This window comes from Siphateles boraxobius, unplaced genomic scaffold (genome assembly GCF_051911475.1).
Source record: "Siphateles boraxobius isolate OS27281-9 unplaced genomic scaffold, OSU_SipBor_1 50, whole genome shotgun sequence".
Taxonomy (NCBI): Eukaryota; Metazoa; Chordata; class Actinopteri; order Cypriniformes; family Leuciscidae; genus Siphateles; species Siphateles boraxobius.
This window is the reverse complement of record NW_027509142.1, coordinates 2983629-3005545: the sequence shown is the minus strand read 5'-3', so window position 1 is coordinate 3005545 and position 21917 is coordinate 2983629. Positions and strand designations below refer to the sequence as shown.

The 21917-nt window shown below is 43.9% G+C and overlaps 2 protein-coding genes across 2 annotated transcripts in view; both read right to left on the bottom strand.

Moving 5' to 3' along the window:
* Positions 1-10515, bottom strand: part of LOC143712738 (high affinity immunoglobulin gamma Fc receptor I-like) — a 65466-nt gene extending 54951 nt beyond the window's left edge. The window contains exon 1 of the mRNA XM_077204747.1: positions 10276-10515. Within this exon, the coding sequence (XP_077060862.1) occupies positions 10276-10447 (172 nt within the window). The 5' untranslated portion in view covers positions 10448-10515. The remainder of the gene's footprint in view (positions 1-10275) is intronic.
* LOC143712732 (cell adhesion molecule CEACAM5-like) overlaps positions 1-20880 on the bottom strand; it is a 131996-nt gene extending 111116 nt beyond the window's left edge. The window contains exons 1-3 of the mRNA XM_077204733.1: positions 20635-20880; positions 20038-20322; positions 19301-19555 (exon numbers count right to left, since the gene is read on the bottom strand). Coding sequence (XP_077060848.1) covers positions 19301-19555; positions 20038-20322; positions 20635-20806 — 712 coding nt within the window. The 5' untranslated portion in view covers positions 20807-20880. The remainder of the gene's footprint in view (positions 1-19300; positions 19556-20037; positions 20323-20634) is intronic.
* Between the last annotated feature and the right edge of the window lie 1037 nt (positions 20881-21917).

Here is a 21917-nt window from a genome sequence, read left to right as displayed (position 1 = left end):
AATAGTATACTTTAACCAGAATACCCAACCCCGTCCCTCCCCTCTAGAGAAAAAATTATATACTTAAGCACAATTTATTTGTAGGTACTTTAGGATAACTAAATGTATTTGTGTCACACTATAAATAGGTATACTTAAAGTCTAAATTGGAACTTATTTTATACTAAATGCATTTTAGTTGTTCAAAAGAAGTGCTAAATTTCAACTAAAGTTGTATTAAAAATACTTATTTGTGCTAAAGTGGAAAAATCAGCTATAGATAGAGGAGAGATAGTGATAGAGCCAATTCAGTTTAAGGGGATTATTAGGAGGCCGTGATTGGTAAGGGCCAATGGAGGGAATTTGGCCTGGACACTGGGGTTACACCTCTACTCTTTACAAGAAGTGCCATGGGATTTCTAATGACCACAGAGAGTCAGGACCTCGGTTTAACGTCTCATCTGAAGGACGGTGCTCTTTGGCTTTAGGACCCACACAGACCACAGGGTGAGCAGACCCTACTGGCCTCACTAACACCTCTTCCAGCAGCAACCTGGTTTTCCCATCCAGGTACTAACCAGGCTCAACTCTGCTTAGCTTCAGTCGGCAACCAGTCTTGGGCTTAAGGGTGATATGGCTGATGGCATTGATACTACTGAGTCATTGTCTCACTCAAACCATTGCTTGCTGCTGCTTCTGCTACTGCTTGCTTTTAGAGGGAGAAGCTGCCCATAACTGCTGGTTTATGATCTGTTTTTTTTTTCTTTTCGTAATGCATTCCTGTCTGTCACTGAAGCCCTACGGATTGTGAAAGCTGATTCCAAATCATCAGTTCTCGACCTCCTGGATCTATCTGCTGCCTTTGACACTGTGAATCCTCAGATCCTTCTGTCAACCCTCTCATCACTGGGAATCACAAGGAGTATACTCCACTGGTTTGAATCATATCTCACAGGTAGGTCTTTCAGTGATGCCTGGAGAGGGGAGGTATCCAAAGCACATCAACTGATCACTGGGGTTCCTCAGGGATCAGTTCTTAGACCCCTCCTCTTCTCCATATACTCTACATCACTGGGACCCATCATACAGGCACATGTTTTTTTTCCTACCATTGCTATGCTGATAACACACAGCTCTACATTTAATTTTAACGAGATGATCCCACAGTAGCTGCACGAATCTCAAGATGTCTGGCAGACATCTCGGCATGGATGAAACAACATCACCTGTAGCTTGACCTGGCAAAGACTGATCTTATCGTCTTCCATGCCTATCCGGTTTAAAAGCATGATTACACCTTCCAGCTAGGTTCATCACCTTTTACTCCATCAAGATTGGTCAGAAATCTTGGAGTACATTTTAATGACCAGCTGACCTTCAAAGACCACATTGCAAAGACAGCTCAGTAATGCAGGTTTGCACTACAAAATATCAGGAAAGTCAGGCCTTTTCTAACTGAGCATGCAAAACAGCTTCTTGTCCAGTCCCCGGTCATTTTTAGGCTGAATTACCGCAATGCTATTCTGGCTGGACTTCCATCATGTGAAATCAAACCTCTATAAATGATTCAGAACACTGCAGCATGTCTTGTCTACAACGAGCCCAAAAGGGCCCACGTCACTCCTCTCCTCATCTCTCTGCACTGGCTACCACTCGCTACTCGCATTAAGTTCAAGGCATTGATGCTTGCTTACAGATCTACCACAGGCTCAGTGCCCTCCTACTTCCACTCGCTCTTACGAGTCTACATCCCTACCAAAACAGAGGCCTACGATTGGTAAATTAGCGACGACTCGTGGTGCCATCACAGACATGCACAAAATCACTCTCCAGAACATTTTCGTTCACTGTTCCTTGCTGGTGGAACGATCTCCTCGCCTTCATCCAGAATGCAGAATCCCTGACAACATTCAAAAGTCTGCTGAAAAGTCCTCTCTTCCGTGAGCACTTAAAAAAAAAAAAACTATGCTTTTACTTTCCTTTACTCCCTCCCTATTCTAGCTTATGGTACTCTAAGCAATGTCTGAAATTTTGTTTATTTGCACTTGTTGTGTTCATTTGCCTCTTCACAAAGAATTGCTGGCTGCTGTATTCCTCATTTATACGTTATAATAAATGAGGCCCTTGGCCTGTTTCTGGTCGCTCTCCTGCTCCTCCTCCTCTTTCAGGCCTAATTTTTGGCACCTGGGAAGCTTCTGTTTAAATAGGAGCTCATCCACTGCATTTATCTCTTCTTGCTCTGGTCTGGTGGCTAAAGGCACGAATGCTGCTCTGTTGGCCTCTCCGGGTCCACACCTCGCTCGGGACGCCAGGGCTTCACACAGATGCACATTTAAGTTATCTAAGTTTGTCTTTTATTTTAACACTCAACACTTGCACCCACACACAACACATCCATGCACCAGCCCTACACTACTACACTGATGTTCACACCCCATTGTTGGTTATGTTGTTTAAATTTGTGTTAGATACACAATAAACGTATGTTTTGCACCATTTTCCATGCTTGACAAGCGGTCATTTACACGCTTTAATACATCAGAGATTGATTTATCAAACAAATACAAAAACTGCCCCTTCACTGAACAAACAAACTGTATAGCCAATATTGAGACCTATGTTAAAATATATTACATTACTTCAGACACTTTTAAGGGACGAAGGAACAATAGTTAGTCGAGAACTCATACAGCGGCCTTTTTTTATATTAATGATGTGACAACATACAAACAATGCCCACAGACAAACATTAATATGGCCTTCATACATCTGCAGGATCAAAAGATGAGTTTCCTCATTTATCCCTTTCCGAGACTAGATGCTGAGCTGACTGAGCATGGACATGTCATCGGGGTTATGAAGTGGACATTCTCTTTCAAAGGTTTCATCCAGTTAGTTTTTAAATATATACATACATATATATATGTGTGTGTGTGTGTGTGTGTGTGTGTGTGTGTGTGTGTGTGTGTGTGTGTGTGCGTTTGTAGGTCATATTTAAAGTTTATGATTATGATAATCACTTTTAACAAGTTTCAAACATCTGTAGCGTATGAACACTGTAGCGTATGAACAAGAATCATGATTATTTCATTCTGAACGCAATGAACACATTTGTGCTTCATAAAGCTTGCAACTTGTGACTCATCCAAATCTAAATCTCTGGTTGAAGCGCCAGAAAGTCTGGGTAAGATGGCCTTTTCGACACTTTTATGGGCCATCAGAGCAATACCAGAATAGTCCACACATTCCCCCAGCCCTAGGTCCGAGCTTCAAAGAGATCTTAATCGGCTCTCCGCAGAGAGTGAGAGATCTCTTCACACAAACATGGACCTGTGCATTAACTTCCTCCTATAAAGACATTACCAAGATATATTTGACATGTTTTTATGCTTGCCTTTTCCCCACGTCATATTGGAATGACTATTCCTAGCATGTGTGTATGTGTTTCTTGGTATCATTGTAATCCTCTTGGTCTCACTGAGTTGGTCACGTACAGGAGATTGCAGTAAAATGTATGATTCTCTGTGCACGGCTGTCTGGAGTAGAAATTACATTTTCTTACAATGTCATAAACTATGTAAATGAGCTGTTTCGAAAAGACAAAGGAACAAGTTTCCCGCTCACAGAACTCCAAGTCGATTGGTCAGTTCACTCCAGTGGGTGTGAACGGGGACCCTCGTTATAACCATTGACCAGTGGTTTCTCTCTCTCTTCAACTCTTAAACCGCCCTCTTCAACTTCTTCAAGTCCTCTTCAGACTCTTCGTCTTTGTTTTCTTTTGTTTGTTTCTTTCTTTAAGTTTTTATTTTCCATTTTCGGATTCTCCTTTGTTCATTTCCACCAACGAGTGAAATGAACTTAGCCTGAATAATCTGGCAAACTTTACCTTCAACGGACAACTACCTCTTCACGTGAACGTGCGCAGCTCCGAAGGACCGAGAATCCGAGAGAACATGCACAGCCTCCAAGGACACACACACGCTTTCTCGACAACACAAGAGAGCTATATTTGCAAGTGTTCGTTTATTGAAGTTTTCAAAGGATTAAGATTTGTATAACCCCCTTTTATAGGGCGATTGTGATTGCTTGTTGGTTCTCTCTCAAAGGTTTTGTCCAGGTAATTTGCCATTCTGTGATCCTTACATGATCTCTCTCATCTTCTGTCCCTTTTTCACTCTCTCTCTGACTCTCATTTTCTTCATTGTTTCATTGTTTGTTGTTGCATTTTGTGTATATACATTTTATTCCATGTAACCTTAATCACCGATATACGTAGTGTTTCCTTTATTAAATCCATATATACTCATTTATTGACTCTGTTTGTGCTCATATTATAAAGTCCCTTTAATGTCCGATCAAAGCTACACGCTTTACAAATTGTTGATACTTTAAATAGTATTTTCTTTTAAAGACAAGAAACGTCCCGGGTTACGTATGTAACCCTAGTTCCCCGAAGGGACGGACGCTGCGTGAAATCGCAGTGGGAACGCCCTCAGCGTGACGCGTCTGAAGCATGAATGAAATCAGTCAATGGAGAGAATGAGCGTACGGCGAGTGACGTCATCGACCAGGAAGCTATAAATATCCCCTGAGTACACAACACGCCAGCTTAAAAGTTACTGAAGCAGCGACCCAAGGGGATGCCGAGAGTATGGCAGGACACGCAGCGTCCGTCCCTTCGGGGAACTAGGGTTACATACGTAACCCGGGACGTTCCCCTTCAGGGACTACCGCTGCGTGAAATCGCAGTGGGAACGCAATACCCACATCCCCATACGACCAAATCCCCGTCGTGTGTCATTAGGAGACACAAACCGACGAGAGAACCTGAGCCCCGGGAGTGGAGCTAAGATCGAGGGAATAAAATCTAACGAAAGTGTGCGGTGAGGACCAGCCTGCCGCATCACAAACGTCCTGAAGAGAAGCTCCTGAAAGAAGAGCTGTAGAAGCAGCCAAACTCCGGGTGGAATGAGCCCTTACAGCCAAAGTGAAGGCTGATGGGCCGAACCATAAGCAAGTGGGATGGCCTCGACCACCCACTTGCTCATCCTTTTTCTAGATGCAGGACACCCTTTCTTAGGTGACCCAAACAGACGAACATTTGTTCCGATCTCCTCCACAGGGCAGCTCTGTGGACGTAAGCATCAAAACCCAAACTGGGCACAGCAAATTAATTTTCTCCTGGTCTGACGTCAGAAAAGGCGGAGGACAGAAAACCTGCAGAACTATAGGTCTAACTGAAACAGTTGGAACCTTAGGAACATAACCTGGTCTCGGAAAGAGAAAGGCCTTAACCAACCAGGAGCAAATTCCAGGCACGAGGGAGCCACCGAAAGTGCTTGAATATCTCCAATTCTTTTTAGAGATGAGATAGCGAGAAGAAGGATAGTCTTTAGAGTAAGAAACTTTTCCGAAACTTCCTCGATGGGCTCGAAAGGAGCAAGGGAGAGACCTTCTAAGATGACGGCCAGATCCCAAGCTGGTACCCTTGTGCGAACTGCAGGCCTCAGCCTCAAGGTGACACGAAGGAAGCGAGACATAAGCAGGTGTTTCCCGAGGGAACCTCCACTTGAAGGGGTGTGGTAAGCAGCTAAGGCCGCCACATACACCTTCATTGTGGAGTGGGATAACCCTGTGGAGAGACGGTCCTGCAGGAAATCCAGGACTGTACCAACCGGGCAGTTAACTGGGTCCTGCTGGCGCTCTCCACACCAAGAGGTGAAAAGTTTCCACCTCGCGGCATATAACTTCCTCGTGGAGGGAGCTCTGGATCGGAGGATGGTCTCAACGACCTCAGCCGAGAGACCAGAATCTATGAGCTGGGCCCCCTCAGAGGCCAAGCCCACAGCCTCCATAGCTCTAGACGGGGGTGAAAGATCGACCCACTCGCCTGAGAGAGCAGATCTCTCCTGATCGGTATCTCTAGGGGAGAGTCGTTGAGGAGAGACACTAGGTCCGCAAACCATACCCGGGCCGACCAGAACGGGGCTATTAGCAGGAGACTGAGCCCGTCCCGGCGAACCCTCTCCAGAACTCCTGGGAGCAGAGCGATCGGGGGAAAAGCGTACAAGCGTGACCTCGGCCACGGATGTACCATCGCATCCAACCCCAGCGGGGCTGGATGGCTGAGAGAGAACCACAGCGGGCAGTGTGATGTTTCTCGAGAAGCAAATAGGTCTACCTCGGCAAGACCGAAATGTTTCCATAGGAGTTCCACCACCTCGGGGTGAAGACTCCATTCCCCGGGCCTCGGCCCCTGTCTTAACAGGATGTCTGCCCCCTGATTTAAATACCCCGGGAGATAAAAGCTATCAGAGAAAGAATTTTCCCCTGGGACCATAGAAGGATCTGACGTGCCAGTTTGTAAAGCGGGCGAGAACGCAAACCCCCCTGATGGTTGATATAAGAAACCACCGATGTGTTGTCTGTCTGGACAAGAACATGGTGGCCCCTTAGGTCTGGGAGGAAGTGTTTCAGAGCCTGAAACACCGCCAACATCTCTAGGCAGTTTAAGTGCCACAGACGATGATGGTCCTCCCACAGACCCTGAGCCCACCCGTGAGAGAGGCATCTGTCATTAGCATAACGCGACGACAAGGAGCTCCTAACACAGGGCCTTGGGACAGAAACCAAGGATCTTTCCACATGATCAGGGCGTGATGACACCGTCGCAAACTCACGATCATGTGAAGCGGATTTCCCCTCGGGGAGAATCCCTTGGTCCTGAGCCACCACTGTAACAGTCTCATGTGCAAGAGGCCAAGAGGTATCACGTTGGACGCAGCTGCCATGAGACCTAGCAGTCTCTGGAACTGTTTTACAGTGGATGACTGGCCTAGCTTGACCTGATCTACTGCAGCGAGAATCAAAGCAATACGAGCAGGTGACAATCGTGCCTGCATCGTCGTTGAATCCCACACTTCACCTAGAAAAGTGGTTCTCTGTAATGAAGAAAGAACACTCTTTTTGGCGTTGAGCCTCAGCCCCAGTCACTTGATATGAGCAAGAACGACATCTCGGTGCCGAACCGCCTGTTGTTCCGATTGAGCTAGAATCAAGCAATCGTCTATATAGTACAGAAAGCGGATGCCCTGTAACCTCAGCGGGGCTATAGCAGCATCCGTACACTTCGTGAATGTTCGGGGTGACAGTGCTAGGCCGAACGGAAGAACCCGATATTGGTACGCTTCGCCCCCGAAAGCGAACCTCAGGAACTTCCTGTGTTGAGGGAGGATAGATACATGGAAGTAAACGTCCTTTAGATCTATCATGACAAACCAGTCCTCGGATCTGATTTGAACATCCCCAGTGACAGACACAGCGCCCTGTAACGTACTGGCAGGGAACAGCTGGTCTGGGCACTCCACAACCCTCCTCGGAGGGGGCGAGCGTCCCTCGGGAAATCGCTCGCCAAGTCTCTCTACGCCCTGTGAAGGCAGGGTTAGTAGAGCAGACCACTGAGGGCATCGGAAAAGACAGGGCACCGTGTTCTTGTGCAGTGAACTCAGGTCTTTCACGATAGGGACCACCCTCAGAACCCTGACGTTCAGCACGTCAGGATTTTTTTTTTCGATGAAGTAGTATCCTAACTCCTTGCTGGGTGGGGGACCCATTCCGCCAGGAACTCTACTAAGGGAACCAGCGTCTCGAGGCTGGCCTCCGGATGAACATCCCGAGTGACAGACACAGCGCCCTGTAACATACTGGCAGGAAACAGCTGGTCTGAGCACTCCACAACCCTCCTTGGAGGGGGCGAGCGTCCCTCGGGAAATCGCTCGCCGAGTCTCTCTACGCCCTGTATAGGCAGGGTTAGTAGAACAGACCCCTGAGGGCATCGAGAAAGACAGGGCACCGTGTTTTTGTGCGGTGAACTCAAGTTTTTCCCGATGGGGACCACCCTCAGAGTCCTGACGTTCAGCCCGTCAGGACTTTTTCAACGCGGCCTTTCTGGCGACAATGACTGTCCTCAGATCAGTCCTGCCCCGAGAAGGCCGCGCCGGAGAGCACCCCGCCTCGTCCCTCCAGTTTCTCTGCAGGGGGGCACGAGACGTGACACTCCGCTTCTGCTGTGCTCTTTTTGAAGACGAACTCGACGAAAGACTTTGCTCTGGTTGAACATTCTGCGTGACAGACACAGTGCCCTGTAACGGCGCACCGGCAGGGAACGACTGGTCTGAACACACTAGAACCCTCCTTAGAGGCGGCGAGTGTCCCTCGGGAAAGCACTCGCCAGACCCTTCTACGCCCTGTTTCGGCAGGGTTAGTAGGACGGGCCCCTGAGGGCGCCGGGAAAGACAGGGCACCCTTAAGGGAGGTGAACGCAAGTCTCTCTCGGCGGGGACCCCCCTCAGATTTCCTTTGAGCAGGTCGGCCTGAAAAGCCTGCATAAAAGTCATCGTATGCAAACATGCAGCCGCCTGCCGAGCCACCGAGTAAGCCTTCCCCACCAGCACAGAGGTATATATATTTATTTATTTATTTATTTTTTGGTGGAAGAGCCGGTGCTTTAAGTGAAGACGATGAAGCAGGAGAGAGATAGCTCGCAAGCGTCTCCTCCGCCTACAGTATCGTCACATAACCAGCAGATTTAGCACCAACAATGTTACCATAAGCATTGGACTGATTTGTGTAAATTCTGCTTGAAACCGGTCTAACCCAGGTCTTTGAAAACTCAGCATGAAGATCTGGGAAGAACGGTAAGCACCGGCTAGAAGGTTGAGGTCGTGCAGACAGAAATCTATCATCTAGATTGCTTTTAATTCTAGAAACCTGTCTATCAGCTGGCCACTCGATACTGTTATTTTTTTTATTTTTTTTTAGCTTTTCAACAGCCCGAGATAATACATCCATCAAACCTTCTTCATTTGCAGTATAATGTGATAAACTAGTTTTCTCTGATAATAAACTTTCGACATCCAGCTCCTCAGAACTGGAAAATCTCAATTCAACATCATCATGTGCCTCCACCCGGGCAGAAGTAACCGCCGCAGCGCGTGCTTCCAGAGCCGGGTGAGAGGCACTAGATCTCGTCGGAGATAGCGGAGATAGGGCGGAGCCCGTCTCAACGTCGCCAGCGAGATCCATCTGCGAGCCCCAAGACAAGCGCCGCCGCTCTGCCTCAACAGAAGCGGGACCCGAGCCTCGGGGAGCTCGCAGCAAATCACTCTCCTCGAAGAGCGATCGCCGCGAGCGCAGAGTTCTCAAGGGAAAACGCTCGCAATGCTGACAATCGACTCCCTCGAGAGCCGACTGGGCATTGCTGCACTCCCAAACAAGCCACACTTAGCTCGTGTGAATCCCCACCCGTGATGTGCCGAGTACAGGGGGGAACACACTTCTTATACTGCTCGCTCATATTGGTTTTTTTATATAAAATATATATAGTGAAAACTCCTGACAAAACAGACAAACACAATCGACAGATTCAGACACACACAGAGCTGCTGAAGTAACTAAAAGCTGGCGTGTTGTGTACTCAGGGGATATTTATAGCTTCCTGGTCGATGACGTCACTCGCCGTACGCTCATTCTCTCCATTGACTGATTTCATTCATGCTTCAGACGCGTCACGCTGAGGGCGTTCCCACTGCGATTTCACGCAGCGGTAGTCCCTGAAGGGGAAGTTGTTTTTCATGGCCAGAAGAACAGTCTTTCCTGAAAGTCTATAAATCGGATAACTGCTTTTGAGATTTGATAAAAGATCGTCCTGTCAGTTTGCCGGACAAACCGATAGTTGCTTGCGATAGTTGATAACAAATTAATTCCATTAAGAGTTCTCCTGAGAATCGATCTAGAATAGACAATTTGTATAATAATATTTAATTATAAACATGTTGTGATTGATTATTGATGTAGAAATTGATCTATTTTTGCCTACCTGTATAGATAATTAATTATAATTTGTTGTATTGAATTGTCCATACAGATACGTTGGCAAAGTATTCCCGTATTCACTGATCATACCTGACCAGTTGTTACCCGAGGCTGTGCTCTATCGTGTATAAGTCATGGCTGAAGAGCGTTGTTAGGCACGACGAGAAGCGAATGCAGGTACACTTGCTAACTCAATCTCTCATAATACTCGACTCCAAGCTTCAATGATCAATATCAATGAGAATATATGTTTAGGTTGCTAAGAGTGGTTGCTAGGAGTTGTGTAGTGATACATAGAACCGTTGGGTGAAGCGGTAATAGCGTAATAAATCGTAAATAAAACACAGTCATTGAAAAATCAGAATCAAGGACTAGAACTAACCATTTTATAAATTACTATAAAGAGGTACATTATGGACTCACCTTGAACTTGCACTTGTAGAGTCTCACTATCCACTGAGAAGTCTCCTCTCTTTGCTGTGCAGTGATAGACACCAGTGTCAGAGAGAGATGCTGAGTTGATGGTATAGGTTGGACGTCTGTTCAAGGGTTTTGAGTCTTTATACCAGTCATACGTCCAACCATCACCAGGCATGTTACAACCAAGCTGGACTTTCTCCTCAGTGTAGAAGAAATCAAACCACTGATCTTTATTAATGTGTGGTTGTGGTGTGTTATCTAAGAATCACAGGGGTAGAATTAAAAATGATAGACTCTCTTCAAACATAGCAGCCTTCAGTTGCATGTACTTGTAATTCTCTTTGATCTGAGACTAAATGAACTGTATCATACTGCTTAGTGTCTGGCTTCTTCACTGAACTTTTTTTTTAAGTACTGTTTAATTTCGTTCATATCTATTAATCATATAATATCATAAGTAGTTTTCCATATGAAGTTGTAAAGCTCCTGTTGTTCTTGTAGTCACTAACGTTCTCGCACAATGTTTTCCTCTGCAGGTATACTGTCCTGAATGACTCTCTTTTGCTGAGCTGATTGTGAGTGTGTTTCCAGAAAAGGGAATATCCTTGTTACCCGAAACCCGAGCACTGTTTCTAACAGTGATGGGAATAACGGCGTTAAATAAGTGGCGTTACTAAGGGCGTTATTTTTTCAGTAACGAGCAATCAATCTAATTACTGTTTCCCCGGTTACAACGCCGTTACCGCGACTGACAATAAAATGCTGCGTTACTTGAGCCCACTGAAGCAGTTTTCATCCAGGTAGGCTCTCTCTCCGCCATAGGACCTGCAACATTTTCTCTGGTGTGTGTGTGTTTATGAGATGCGGGACTGGACAAAAGCGAAGCGAACGCCGCGAGTGCACTCGACAGTAATCAAGAGAGACCTAGGATGTCTGAGCATTATATAGTTTGTATATAAATAAATTACACATTTTGCATAGTTTGTTTATATATAAATTACTCATTTCAGCATTAGAATAATCTCTGTAGCCTATTGGTATCATCTGCAACATTTTAATTAGTTTACATGGTTATAAAAATAAAATCTAAAATAACCTTCAGGGAAAGTTCTGGGAAGGTTCCGTTTAGGTTATAAAAATAAAACCTAAAAATAACAGGTAACGTTCTGGGAACTTTTTTCATTAGGTTATAAAATAAAATCCAAAAAAAACGACAAAAAAAAAAAACCTGCAGGGAACGTTCCCAGAAAACATATTGACCGTGCGGTCAGGGAGAACAGTGCGGCAAACACGCCTGGAATTTGGCTTAAATAACCTCTGATTATGACGTTCTCTTTAGGTTATAAAAATAAAACCCCAAAATATTATATTTTATTATTATTATTATTTATATTTGGTAAATTGTTCAATATTATATTGAGAGTGCTTCTTGTTAAACTGTTTACTTTTGTGAGGAAGAAAATACTTCAAGTAGGCTACAGTATGTCTACCAGTCGTAAAGCTGTCTGACAGTTTTATAATTTTAATTTGCACTACAAAGAGTGTATGTATATTTTTTTATTATTATTTAATAATTTATGGTACATTTCATAAGAAGATTATTTATTTGTAGACTTATTTGCTGGACAGTGGTCTGTGCAATACATATTAAAAGTTCTAAACCATCTATTTTGTTTTATTGTTCCACTACAGTAAAGATACTATTTACAATAATATATTGAGTAAACCCTTAAAGGGTTAGTTCGGTGTTTTATAAGTAAAGCCCTGTTTTAAGATAGTATGCTCACGCAAAAATCGCTGCAAAAGATGCTTTCCAACAGGTGTTTTACCATTTGTTGTAAAACTGTGGACCTACTTTTCCAACGCCTCACAACCGGACATTCTTCCAAAAACTACGATAAAACCTGTTGGAAAGCTTCTTTTGCAGCGATTTTTGCGTGAGCATATCAGTGAACACCCCAGACGACTCGGTGAGTTTCACATTATGTTTAGTCCATGTTTAGACCTTCCCATACCTACCTATTGTAATTAGCTAGCTCAGGAAAGAAAAAAAGCTGTCAAGCACAGGTGGAAGCTTTACAGTGGGTATGGCTTATCTAAATGAGATGTAAATGAGCTCCATTGTCACTCCTAGCAGCAGAGAGAGGTGAGAACTGCACAATCTTTAGAGGCCGTTATCTAACCTTTTAGCTTTTTTGAGTGCCTACCTTCAAATGGCCACAACTTCTCCAAATATTATCTGATTTCCATGTGTTACACATCGTTGGAAAGCTTGGAGGCTACACTTTCAGAATCTATGACTAACTCAAAATGCCCCAGAACCGACTTGTGTCTCTAGTTTCCGTGATCGGTCACATATTCACAAAATATATATCATAAAACTGTGAGGAGAAGTTGAAGCATCAAGAAAAATGAAATGAAAAAAATAAATCAGTCCCTATGGACCTCTACTGGAGATATGTGGTCATTGCACTTTGTTTTCTTTAACTATAATTCCTAAAGTTTTTACACAAATCTTTAGATGGCAGTATTCTATCCCTAACACATAGAGCAATGTCCAAAAACTATTTAGATTTTTAAATTTGATTAAGATAATCAAGAAAGATAATTAAGAAAAATTTCCATAAAAAAATAAATTTTCATGAGCCAATTTATGGCATAGTTAAGTAATTGTGCATTAAATAGGTAAAACAACTACCAAATATCCACAAAAAACACAGCATAAACAAAGCATAAATGTACACTTGAGAAGTACATTAAAAAAAAAAAAAAAAAAAAAATATATATATATATATATATACATATATATATATATATATATATATATATATATATATATATATATATATATATATATATATATATATAGTTTGTCATTAGTTTTGCCAAAAATTATATTTCCTTATGCAATCACTCTGTAAAAGTTTGGGGTCTATCTGACCCCAAACACCAAACACGTAAACCCTACTTGAGCCCTGATTAAGAGGTGTCTCTAACATTGTCCCACAGCAACATTTAAAAAAGTGTAGTTAGTGAACAATGTTTTATAATAATAATGCATTCTATTTAGTGTCCATTTCATTCATTTAATATATTTAATATTGGGGGCATCCAAGTTATTTGACATATTTGATTTTTTTTTTTTTTTAAGTAACTCAATAGTTCCCTTTCAAGGGAACTCGCTATGCGCCGATGCCGCTTTCGGAACGCTTTCAGCGTGAATGCGTCTGAAGCATCTATGTCAACTAGTCCAATGGAAGGAATGAGCGTCACGGGCGGGTGACGTCATGACCAGGAAAGGATAAGAGCGCATCCGGTGCAACCGGCATTAGCTTCTGTTGCCTCAGCAAACGATCTGTGTCAAACTGTCTGTTATATTTACTGTTGTCTGTCTGAGTGGGGACACACACAAGCTTTGTGTGATGTGTTTTGGAGTGGAGCATGCAAGGCTTATTGCCGACATTGTGAGAAGCTTTCGCTTCGCAGGCTCTGCTCCCGCCTGTCACTTTTCGAGGAAAGTGGCCAGGCTCGCGATTCTCAGGGTGCAGGACCCGCATTTGCCGAGGCAGCGCGGAGAATGCATTCATGTGGATCGCAAATGGATCTCTTTACGGGGTTGGAGACGGGTCCTCGGATCTTGTCTCCTCCCTTTCCCGAGGGATCCATTGCTCTCTCACCGGTATCGGAAGCCCGCGCTGCGGTCTCTTCCGCCGGGGAGAGAGATCAATGCTTCAGTGCTCTACCTCTGAGGAGGTGGATGTGCTGGGCATTGAAAGTGACAAAATCATGGGGGAAGCCATCTCTTTCCCCAGCATATGAAAAATATATACATATATATACACATATATATATTTAATGGCCAGCAGAAATAAGGGGGCTCGTCCTAAAAATAAAAATAAACAAGCTTTCTTCCCTCTATTTTTTCACCTCCATCACAGGGCCTTCCATTTTTTCCCGATCTGCACAGCGAGCTGTCTAGATCATGGAAAAAGCCTAACTCTTCTTGTCTTTCAGCCCCCAAGTTTATGTATATTCAGATATTATGGGGTTAAGAGAGTATGGCTATGGGTCAATACTCCGGGTAGAACAGACACTTGCGAGCTATCTGTCTCCTGGTTCATTATCGTCCCTGAAGGCCTCGGCTTCTCTCACTAAACTATTAAGAAAACTATTTTTAATATATAGTGGGTCTAGCAGGAGTCTGCTTGCACACTATAACACTGAGCAAGCATATCAGGCTGACCTGCTGGGGTATTTGGACAGAAGTGAGGGAGTTTGGCCCGATGGGGTTCGAGAACTTTGTCGGGCCACAGATTTTACAGTCAGCGGCGTTAAAAAATATTCTCTCCCTCGCTATGTCCAACCCCCTGGGGCTGCTGGGTGTGAGGAGCTCCAGCCGTCTTTCTCATACGCAACAGAGCAGCTAAAGCCTTCAAAGCAGAAGCCGGATCCGAGGAACCGTTCTTCACGCTGAGAAGGCTTCGGCTCAAAAGAAAGGGTCTTGGCAATACCGGCGTCAGACAGGTGAGGGCAGCCCCAACCGGGGTGGAACGATGTACACCTCATTATACGGTGCCCGTTCCATCTCGGTGCCCTCAGGGGACCGTTCTGCCAACCCCGCCATCCTTGGTGCTTCGGGGCGCAGTGGTCTCCAGCGACTTTCTGGCAAAGCGTCAACTTGACATTGCGTCAGACTCGCGCCCTCTGAGGGGGGTTCGAAAACAGTCAGTTCGGGTAGTTCCTGCCAGTATGCTTCAGGCTAATGCCAAATATATCTCTATGGGTCCTGCAGTTAGTAGTAAGAGGCAGATTCCAATTTGGTTCTCGTCCTCCAGGCTACAACGGGGTGTTGCTCATGTTAGTGTATCCCAAGCAGGCTCTGGTAATGGAGCAAGAGATAAAGGCCCTGTTAGCAAAGAAAGCTATAGAGCAGGTGTACTCACCCGACATTGCGTCGGGTCTTTACAGTCGTTATCTCATTGTTCCAAAAAAGGATGGAGAACTGCGTCACATACTAGATCTTCGTCTGTTTGAGTGTTCGGTGCTGGAACTCAAGTCCAAGATGCTGACACTCAAACAGATTGTGACTCAAATCAGATCTGAGGACTGGTCTGTCACGATAGATCTGAAAGACGCATACTTCCATATCTCAATCCACCCTCAGCACAGGAGGTTCCTGAAGTTTTCTTTCAGGGGCAAAGAACACCAGTATCAGGCACTTCCTTTCGGTCTAGCTCTATCACCCCACACATTCACAAAGCGTGTAGATGCAGCTCTAGCCCCGCCAGGCTGCAGTGCATACGCATTCTGAATTGCATAGACCACTGGCTGATTCTAGCGGAATCAGAACAGTTAGTGGTTCGGCATCGAATGCCAAGAAGAGTGTGCTTTCTCCAGTACAGACGACCACTTTTCTTGGAGTGGTCTGGGACTCAGTCACGATGCGAGCCGTACTGTCGCCCGCTCGTGTAGCTGTTTTCCTTACTGCCACAAAAGAGCTAAAGCTAGGCCAGTCACACACTGTGAAACAGTTCGAGAGACTGTTAGGCCTCAGGGCAGCAGCGTCCAATGTGATACCCCTTGACCTGCTGTACGTGAGACCTTTGCAGTGGTGGCTCAGGACCAGAGGGTTCTGCCTGAGTGGAAACCCACTCTGTATGATCAAGATCACGCGGCAGTATCCCCGTGCCTTGGTTATATGGAGGAAACACTGGTTCTTGTACCAGGTTCCGGTGTTAGGAGCTCTTTGCCATTGAGTTGCTATCTCGACAGATACTTCCCCTCACCAGCTGGGGAGCGGTATTGGAAGGCCGCTCAGCTCAGGGCTTGTGGAGGAGTCATCATCTCTCTTGGCACATGAATTGCCTAGAGATTATGGTCGTCGTCAATGCATTGAGATATCTCCTCCCAGACCTAAGGGGCCATCATGTGTTGCTCTGGAACAGCGACTGTTAGGCCTCAGGACAGCAGCGTCTAATGTGATACCCTTTGACCTGCTGTATGTGAGACCTTTACAGTGGTGGCTCAGGACCAGAGGGTTCTCCCCGAGGGGAAACCCACTCCCTACGTTCAAGATCACACAGCAGTATCCCCGCGCCTTGGTTATATGGAGGAAATTCTGGTTCTTTTCCCACAGACAACACGTTGGTGGCCTCTTATTTTGGTCCCTCAGGAAATACGCTCTCTAAGGGCAGTGTATATTCCAGGGAGCCAGAATATAGGAGCAGAAACCCTGTCGAGACATCTGTTGATCTGTTCACATCTCAGCATACGACACACTGTCCACTCTGGTTCTCCCTCACTCAATCAGCCCCCTTGGGGCTTGATGCTATGGTGCAGACGTGGCCGAGGCTGCGTCTGTACACATTTCCCCTTGTTGCTCTTCTCCCAGGAGTTCTGGAGTGAATCCGCCAGGATGGAATAAGCCTATTGTTAGTAGCACTACCCTGGCCGAGATGATTTTTGTTTGCGGACCTAATTCTTCTCCTCGACGGCCCTCCCTTGGAGATCCCAATCAGGAGAGACCTTCTGTCTCAAGAAGGGGTTGCAATATTGCACCCCCGGCTGGGGATTTGGAAACTGTGGGTTTGGCCTCTGAGGGGGCCCAACTCATAGAGGGTGGTCTCTCAACCGAGGTTGCTGAGACCATTCAGAGCTCCAGAGCTCCAGCTACAAGAAAACTATATTCATTATTTGGAGAGTTTTTCACTTCTTGGTGTTACAAGTGTAGTGGAATCCGGTTAACTGTTCAGTAAACACAGTATTCGAGTTTCTGCAAGAACGCGTTGTATCAGGTCTATGTCCTTCCACGCTTAAGGTATACGTGGCGGCCATTGCGGCTTTCTACGTCCTGGTGGGTGGTACATTTATGGGTCGACACCCCCTGATCACTAGTTTATTATTTGGAGTTCTCTCCAAGACTTTTGTGATGCGGCGGGCTGGTCCTTACCGCTCACATTCATCAGATTTTATAGCCTTGACCTGGACGCTGCCAAGGTCTCAGGTGCTTAGTGCTTAGTGTAGTGATGAAAACAGGCTGACACTCAGACATTTGAAAGTTTGGCGAATTTGGGTATTCTCGTTCCCAAAGCGTCATCGACACATCGCGAGTTCCCTTGAAAGGGAACGTCTCAGGTTACGACTGTAACCATAGTTCCCTGAGAAAGGGAACGAGACGATGCGTCGCCCTGCCATACTTCCTGCATCCCTCGGATCGACTGCTTTGGCAATTTTCGAAGCTAATGCCGGTTGCACCGGATGCGCTCTTATCCTTTCCTGGTCATGACGTCACCCGCCCTTGACGTTCATTCCTTCCATTACTTTTTTACTAAAGTAACTAATTACTTTTTTAAAGTAACATGCCCAACATTGGTTTCTAAACCGTTCATAGCCCCATTAATTTTAATTGATTGAACACTTCAGAATCACTTTTTTCATTTGGTTACATTGTTTTCCATTCAGACTCTATTGACAGTTTTTGTTGAGGCGGGTCTGCACTGGAAATTACACTGGATTAAACACTGGAAAAAACACTGGATTAAAAACAACAACAGTAATGAATTGACGTGGAAAAGTGAATGAAAATTATTTTATAGCCAGAAGCCCAGTTTATTTTTTTTTACTATTTTTTAGTCAAAAATACTTATTTAACTGTCTTGATTCCATTTCATTGTTTCATATTTGGCAGATGCTTCCGAAGCGACTAACATTGTGTTCAAGTTATAGGTCTGAATTTAATGAGTTCATTCATTTCATGGGGACTTTACTAAGGCATTGTAAACTCAATGAATGAACAATAGGAAGAATATCCCACAATATAAATTATTGTAAAGAGGTACATTATGGACTCACCTTTAACTCGCACTTGTAGAGTCTCACTATCCACTGAGAAGTCTCCTCTCTTTGCTTTGCAGTGATAGACACCAGTGTTAGAGGGAGATGCTGAGTGGATAATGAAGGTTGGATGTCTGTTCAAGGGTTTTGAGTTTTTATACCAGTCATACGTCCATCCATCACCAGGCATGTTACAATCAAGCTGGATTTTCTCCCCAGTGTAGAAGAAATCAAACAATGGATCTTTTCTGATGTGTGGTTTTGGTGTGTTATCTAAAAACCACAAGGGTAGAATTAGTAATAATGAACTCTCTTCAAGCAATAAATGCTTTGAAGTGCATATGCATACAATTATTTATAATCCAAGACTAAATTAATTGAATCACACTGCTAATAGTGTCTGGCCACTGTCAAGAAGAGCAGACAGGAAACTGTATATGCTGACATTGATACAAGCCAATGCAAATGAAAAACATCTTAAAATATAAACAGTTTTTTTGTTAAACTCTTTTGGGTGCCTGTCAATTTAGTTAATATCTATTAATAATAGAATATCATAAGTAGTTTTACCATTAATGTGAAGTTTCAAAGCTCCTGTTGTTCTTGTAGTCACTAACATTCTCGCACGATGTTTTCCTCTGCAGGTATACTGTCCTGAATGACTCTCTTTTGCAGAGCTGATTGAGAGTGTGTTTCCAGAGAAGGACATGTCCTTGTTATCTGAAAGCTGAGTTCCATTTCTAAACCATTCATAGGCCCATTCATTTGAATTGATTGAACACTTCAGAATCACTTTTTCATTTGGGTAAAATGTTTTCCATTCAGACTGTATTGACAGTTTGGGGTGAGGCGGGTCTGCACAGGAAACAACAACATCAGCAACAACAACAGTAATGAACAATTGACTTGGAAAAGTGAATGAAAATTATACTTATAGCCAGACGCCCAGTTTCTTGGTTATACAATTGTTAAGTCTAAAATACTTATTTAACTCACTTGATTTCATGTCATTTCTGTTACATATTTGGCAGATGCTTCCGAAGCGACTAACATTGTGTTCAAGTTATAGGTCTGAATTCCATTAGATCATTTATTTACTGGGAACTTTACTTAGGCACTGTAAACTCAATAAATTAACAATTGGAAGAATATTCCACAATATAATTGACTATAAAGAGGTACATTATGGACTCACCTTGAACTCGCACTTGTAGAGTCTCACTATCCACTGAGAAGTCTCCTCTCTTTGCTGTGCAGTGATAGACACCAGTGTCAGAGAGAGATGCTGAGTTGATGGTATAGGTTGGACGTCTGTTCAAGGGTTTTGAGTCTTTATACCAGTCATACGTCCAACCATCACCAGGTATGTTACAACCAAGCTGGATTTTCTCCTCAGTGTAGAAGAAATCAAACCATGGATCTTTTCTGATGTGTGGTTTTGGTGTGTTATCTAAGAATCACAGGGGTAGAATCAGTTATTATGAACTTTCTTCAAGCAATAAATGCTTTGAGGTGCATATGCTTGTATATATATATATATATATATATATATATATATATATACACACACACACACACACACACACACACACACACACACACACACACACACACACACACACACACACACACACACACACATATATATATATATATATATATATATACACATACATATGCATATATATATATATATATATATGCATATATATATGCTTTATAATCCAAGACTAAATGAACTGACTCATACTGCTAATAGTGTCTGGCCACTGTCAAGAAGAGCAGACAGGAAACTGCATATGTTGACATGAACACTGATACAAGCACATGCAAATCAGCATAAAATATAATCAGCTACTTCACTGAACTCTTTTGGGTGCCTGCCAATTTCATTAATATCTATTAACCATAGAATATCATAAGTAGTCTTACCATTAATGTGAAGTTTCAAAGCTTCTGTTGTTCTTGTAGTCACTAACGTTCTCGCACGATGTTTTCCTCTGCAGGTATACTGTCCTGAATGACTCTCTTTTGCTGAGCTGATTGAGAGTGTGTTTCCAAAAAAGGAAATGTCCTTGTTATCTGAAAGCTGAGCTTGGTTTCTAAACCATTCATAGGCCCATTCATTTGAATTGATTGAACACTTCAGAATCACTTTTTCATTTGGGTAAAATGTTTTCCATTCAGACTCAATTGACAGTTTTGGTTGAGGCGGCTCTGCACAGGGAAAAATAAAAACAACAACAACAACAACAACAGTAATAAACAATTGACGTGGAAAAGTGTATGAAAATTATATTTAGAGCAAGAGAAGCCCAGTTTTTTGGTTATAAAATTGTTTAGTATAAAATACTTATTTAACTTTCTTGATTCCATGTAATTTCTGTAAAGGTATTGGTCTGAATGTCATCAGATCATCAATTTCCTGGGGACTTTACTGAGGCATTGTAAACGCAATCAAAAGAACAATGGGAATAATATTCCACAATAGAAGTTACTTTAAAGAGGTACAGTACATTATGTACTCACCTTGAACTTGCACTTGTAGAGTTTCACTATCCACTGAGAAGTCTCCACTCTTTGCTGTGCAGTGATAGTCACCAGTGTCAGAGGGAGATGCTGAGTGGATAATGAAGGTTGGATCTCTGTCCAAGGGTTTTGAGTCTTTATACCAGTAATACGTCCATCCATCACCAGACATGTTACAATCAAGCTGGATTTTCTCCCCAGTGTAGAAGGGCTTAAACCATTGATCTTTTCTGATGTGTGGTTTTGATGAGTATTCTAAGTCACAGGGTTAGAATTAGTATTAATGCACTCTCTTCAAACAATAACTACTTTTGGTCATTATGATTATAAAAAATAGTTTATAATTATTTTATAATTCTATCTGTAGTAATTTGGAAATGTGATATTCCAAAGGAATTATTATTTTTGTTTTAATTCAAGAATCACACTAACAATAATTTAAAGATTTATAAAATTATAATTATGCTTGGTTTGCTTATGATTTCAATGAAAACACCAAGAAACATTCTGCTTGCTAATGCAACCTTGATTCCCTGAGGTAACAGGAACAAGCATTGCATCAGAGTTATCTTGACGCTTATGGGGAAACCCAGTTCCCTTTCGTTGTCACTCCGAGTTACGTCGGATGACGACGAATGGGGTTTCGCTTAGAACACCTATCGACTTCGAGTATTACAAAACGAGCCAATGGCAAAGAAATGCCATGGGTCTGCGGAATTTGCATGACGTAACTCCGCCCCACCTAGTGGGTATAAAAGGAGGACGCCGGCAACAGGCAGACATGTTTTCGCTTCGGAGCCAAGAGCATTTCTTCACTCCACAGTCATCTCTGACTTCGCTCTACGAGACGAGCTTCTCTCTCCGGTGTTGGTGTGACGGCGATCTGCAGCGAGCTCACAGTGCCTGCTGATCTGTGCAGTAATCTGCCAGTGTGTGTGTGTCTCCCTGTGCGCTTCAACATCGCGGAGTTTTTTCTCTCCTCTCATAAAAGAGCTCGCACGCGGCACGTCTTTTTAAAGACGGCTCGCCCGTGCATTTCTGGTTGCAGCGGACTGGTATCGGACTCTGATGGGCACGAGCGCTGTCTAGTGTGTTTGATCATGCTTGAACAGCGCTCGTGGGTGACTCATGTTCTCGCAAGGGAACGTGATCATCGCGTCATAAATAGGTCGAGACTCGGTGAACTCGCAAGAGTGAGAGTCCCCTCATCCACCCCCCGATCTTCGGCGGGTGGCCAGGGTGACCTGAGGGTTACTGTCTGGAACAAGGCGCCGACTATGTGT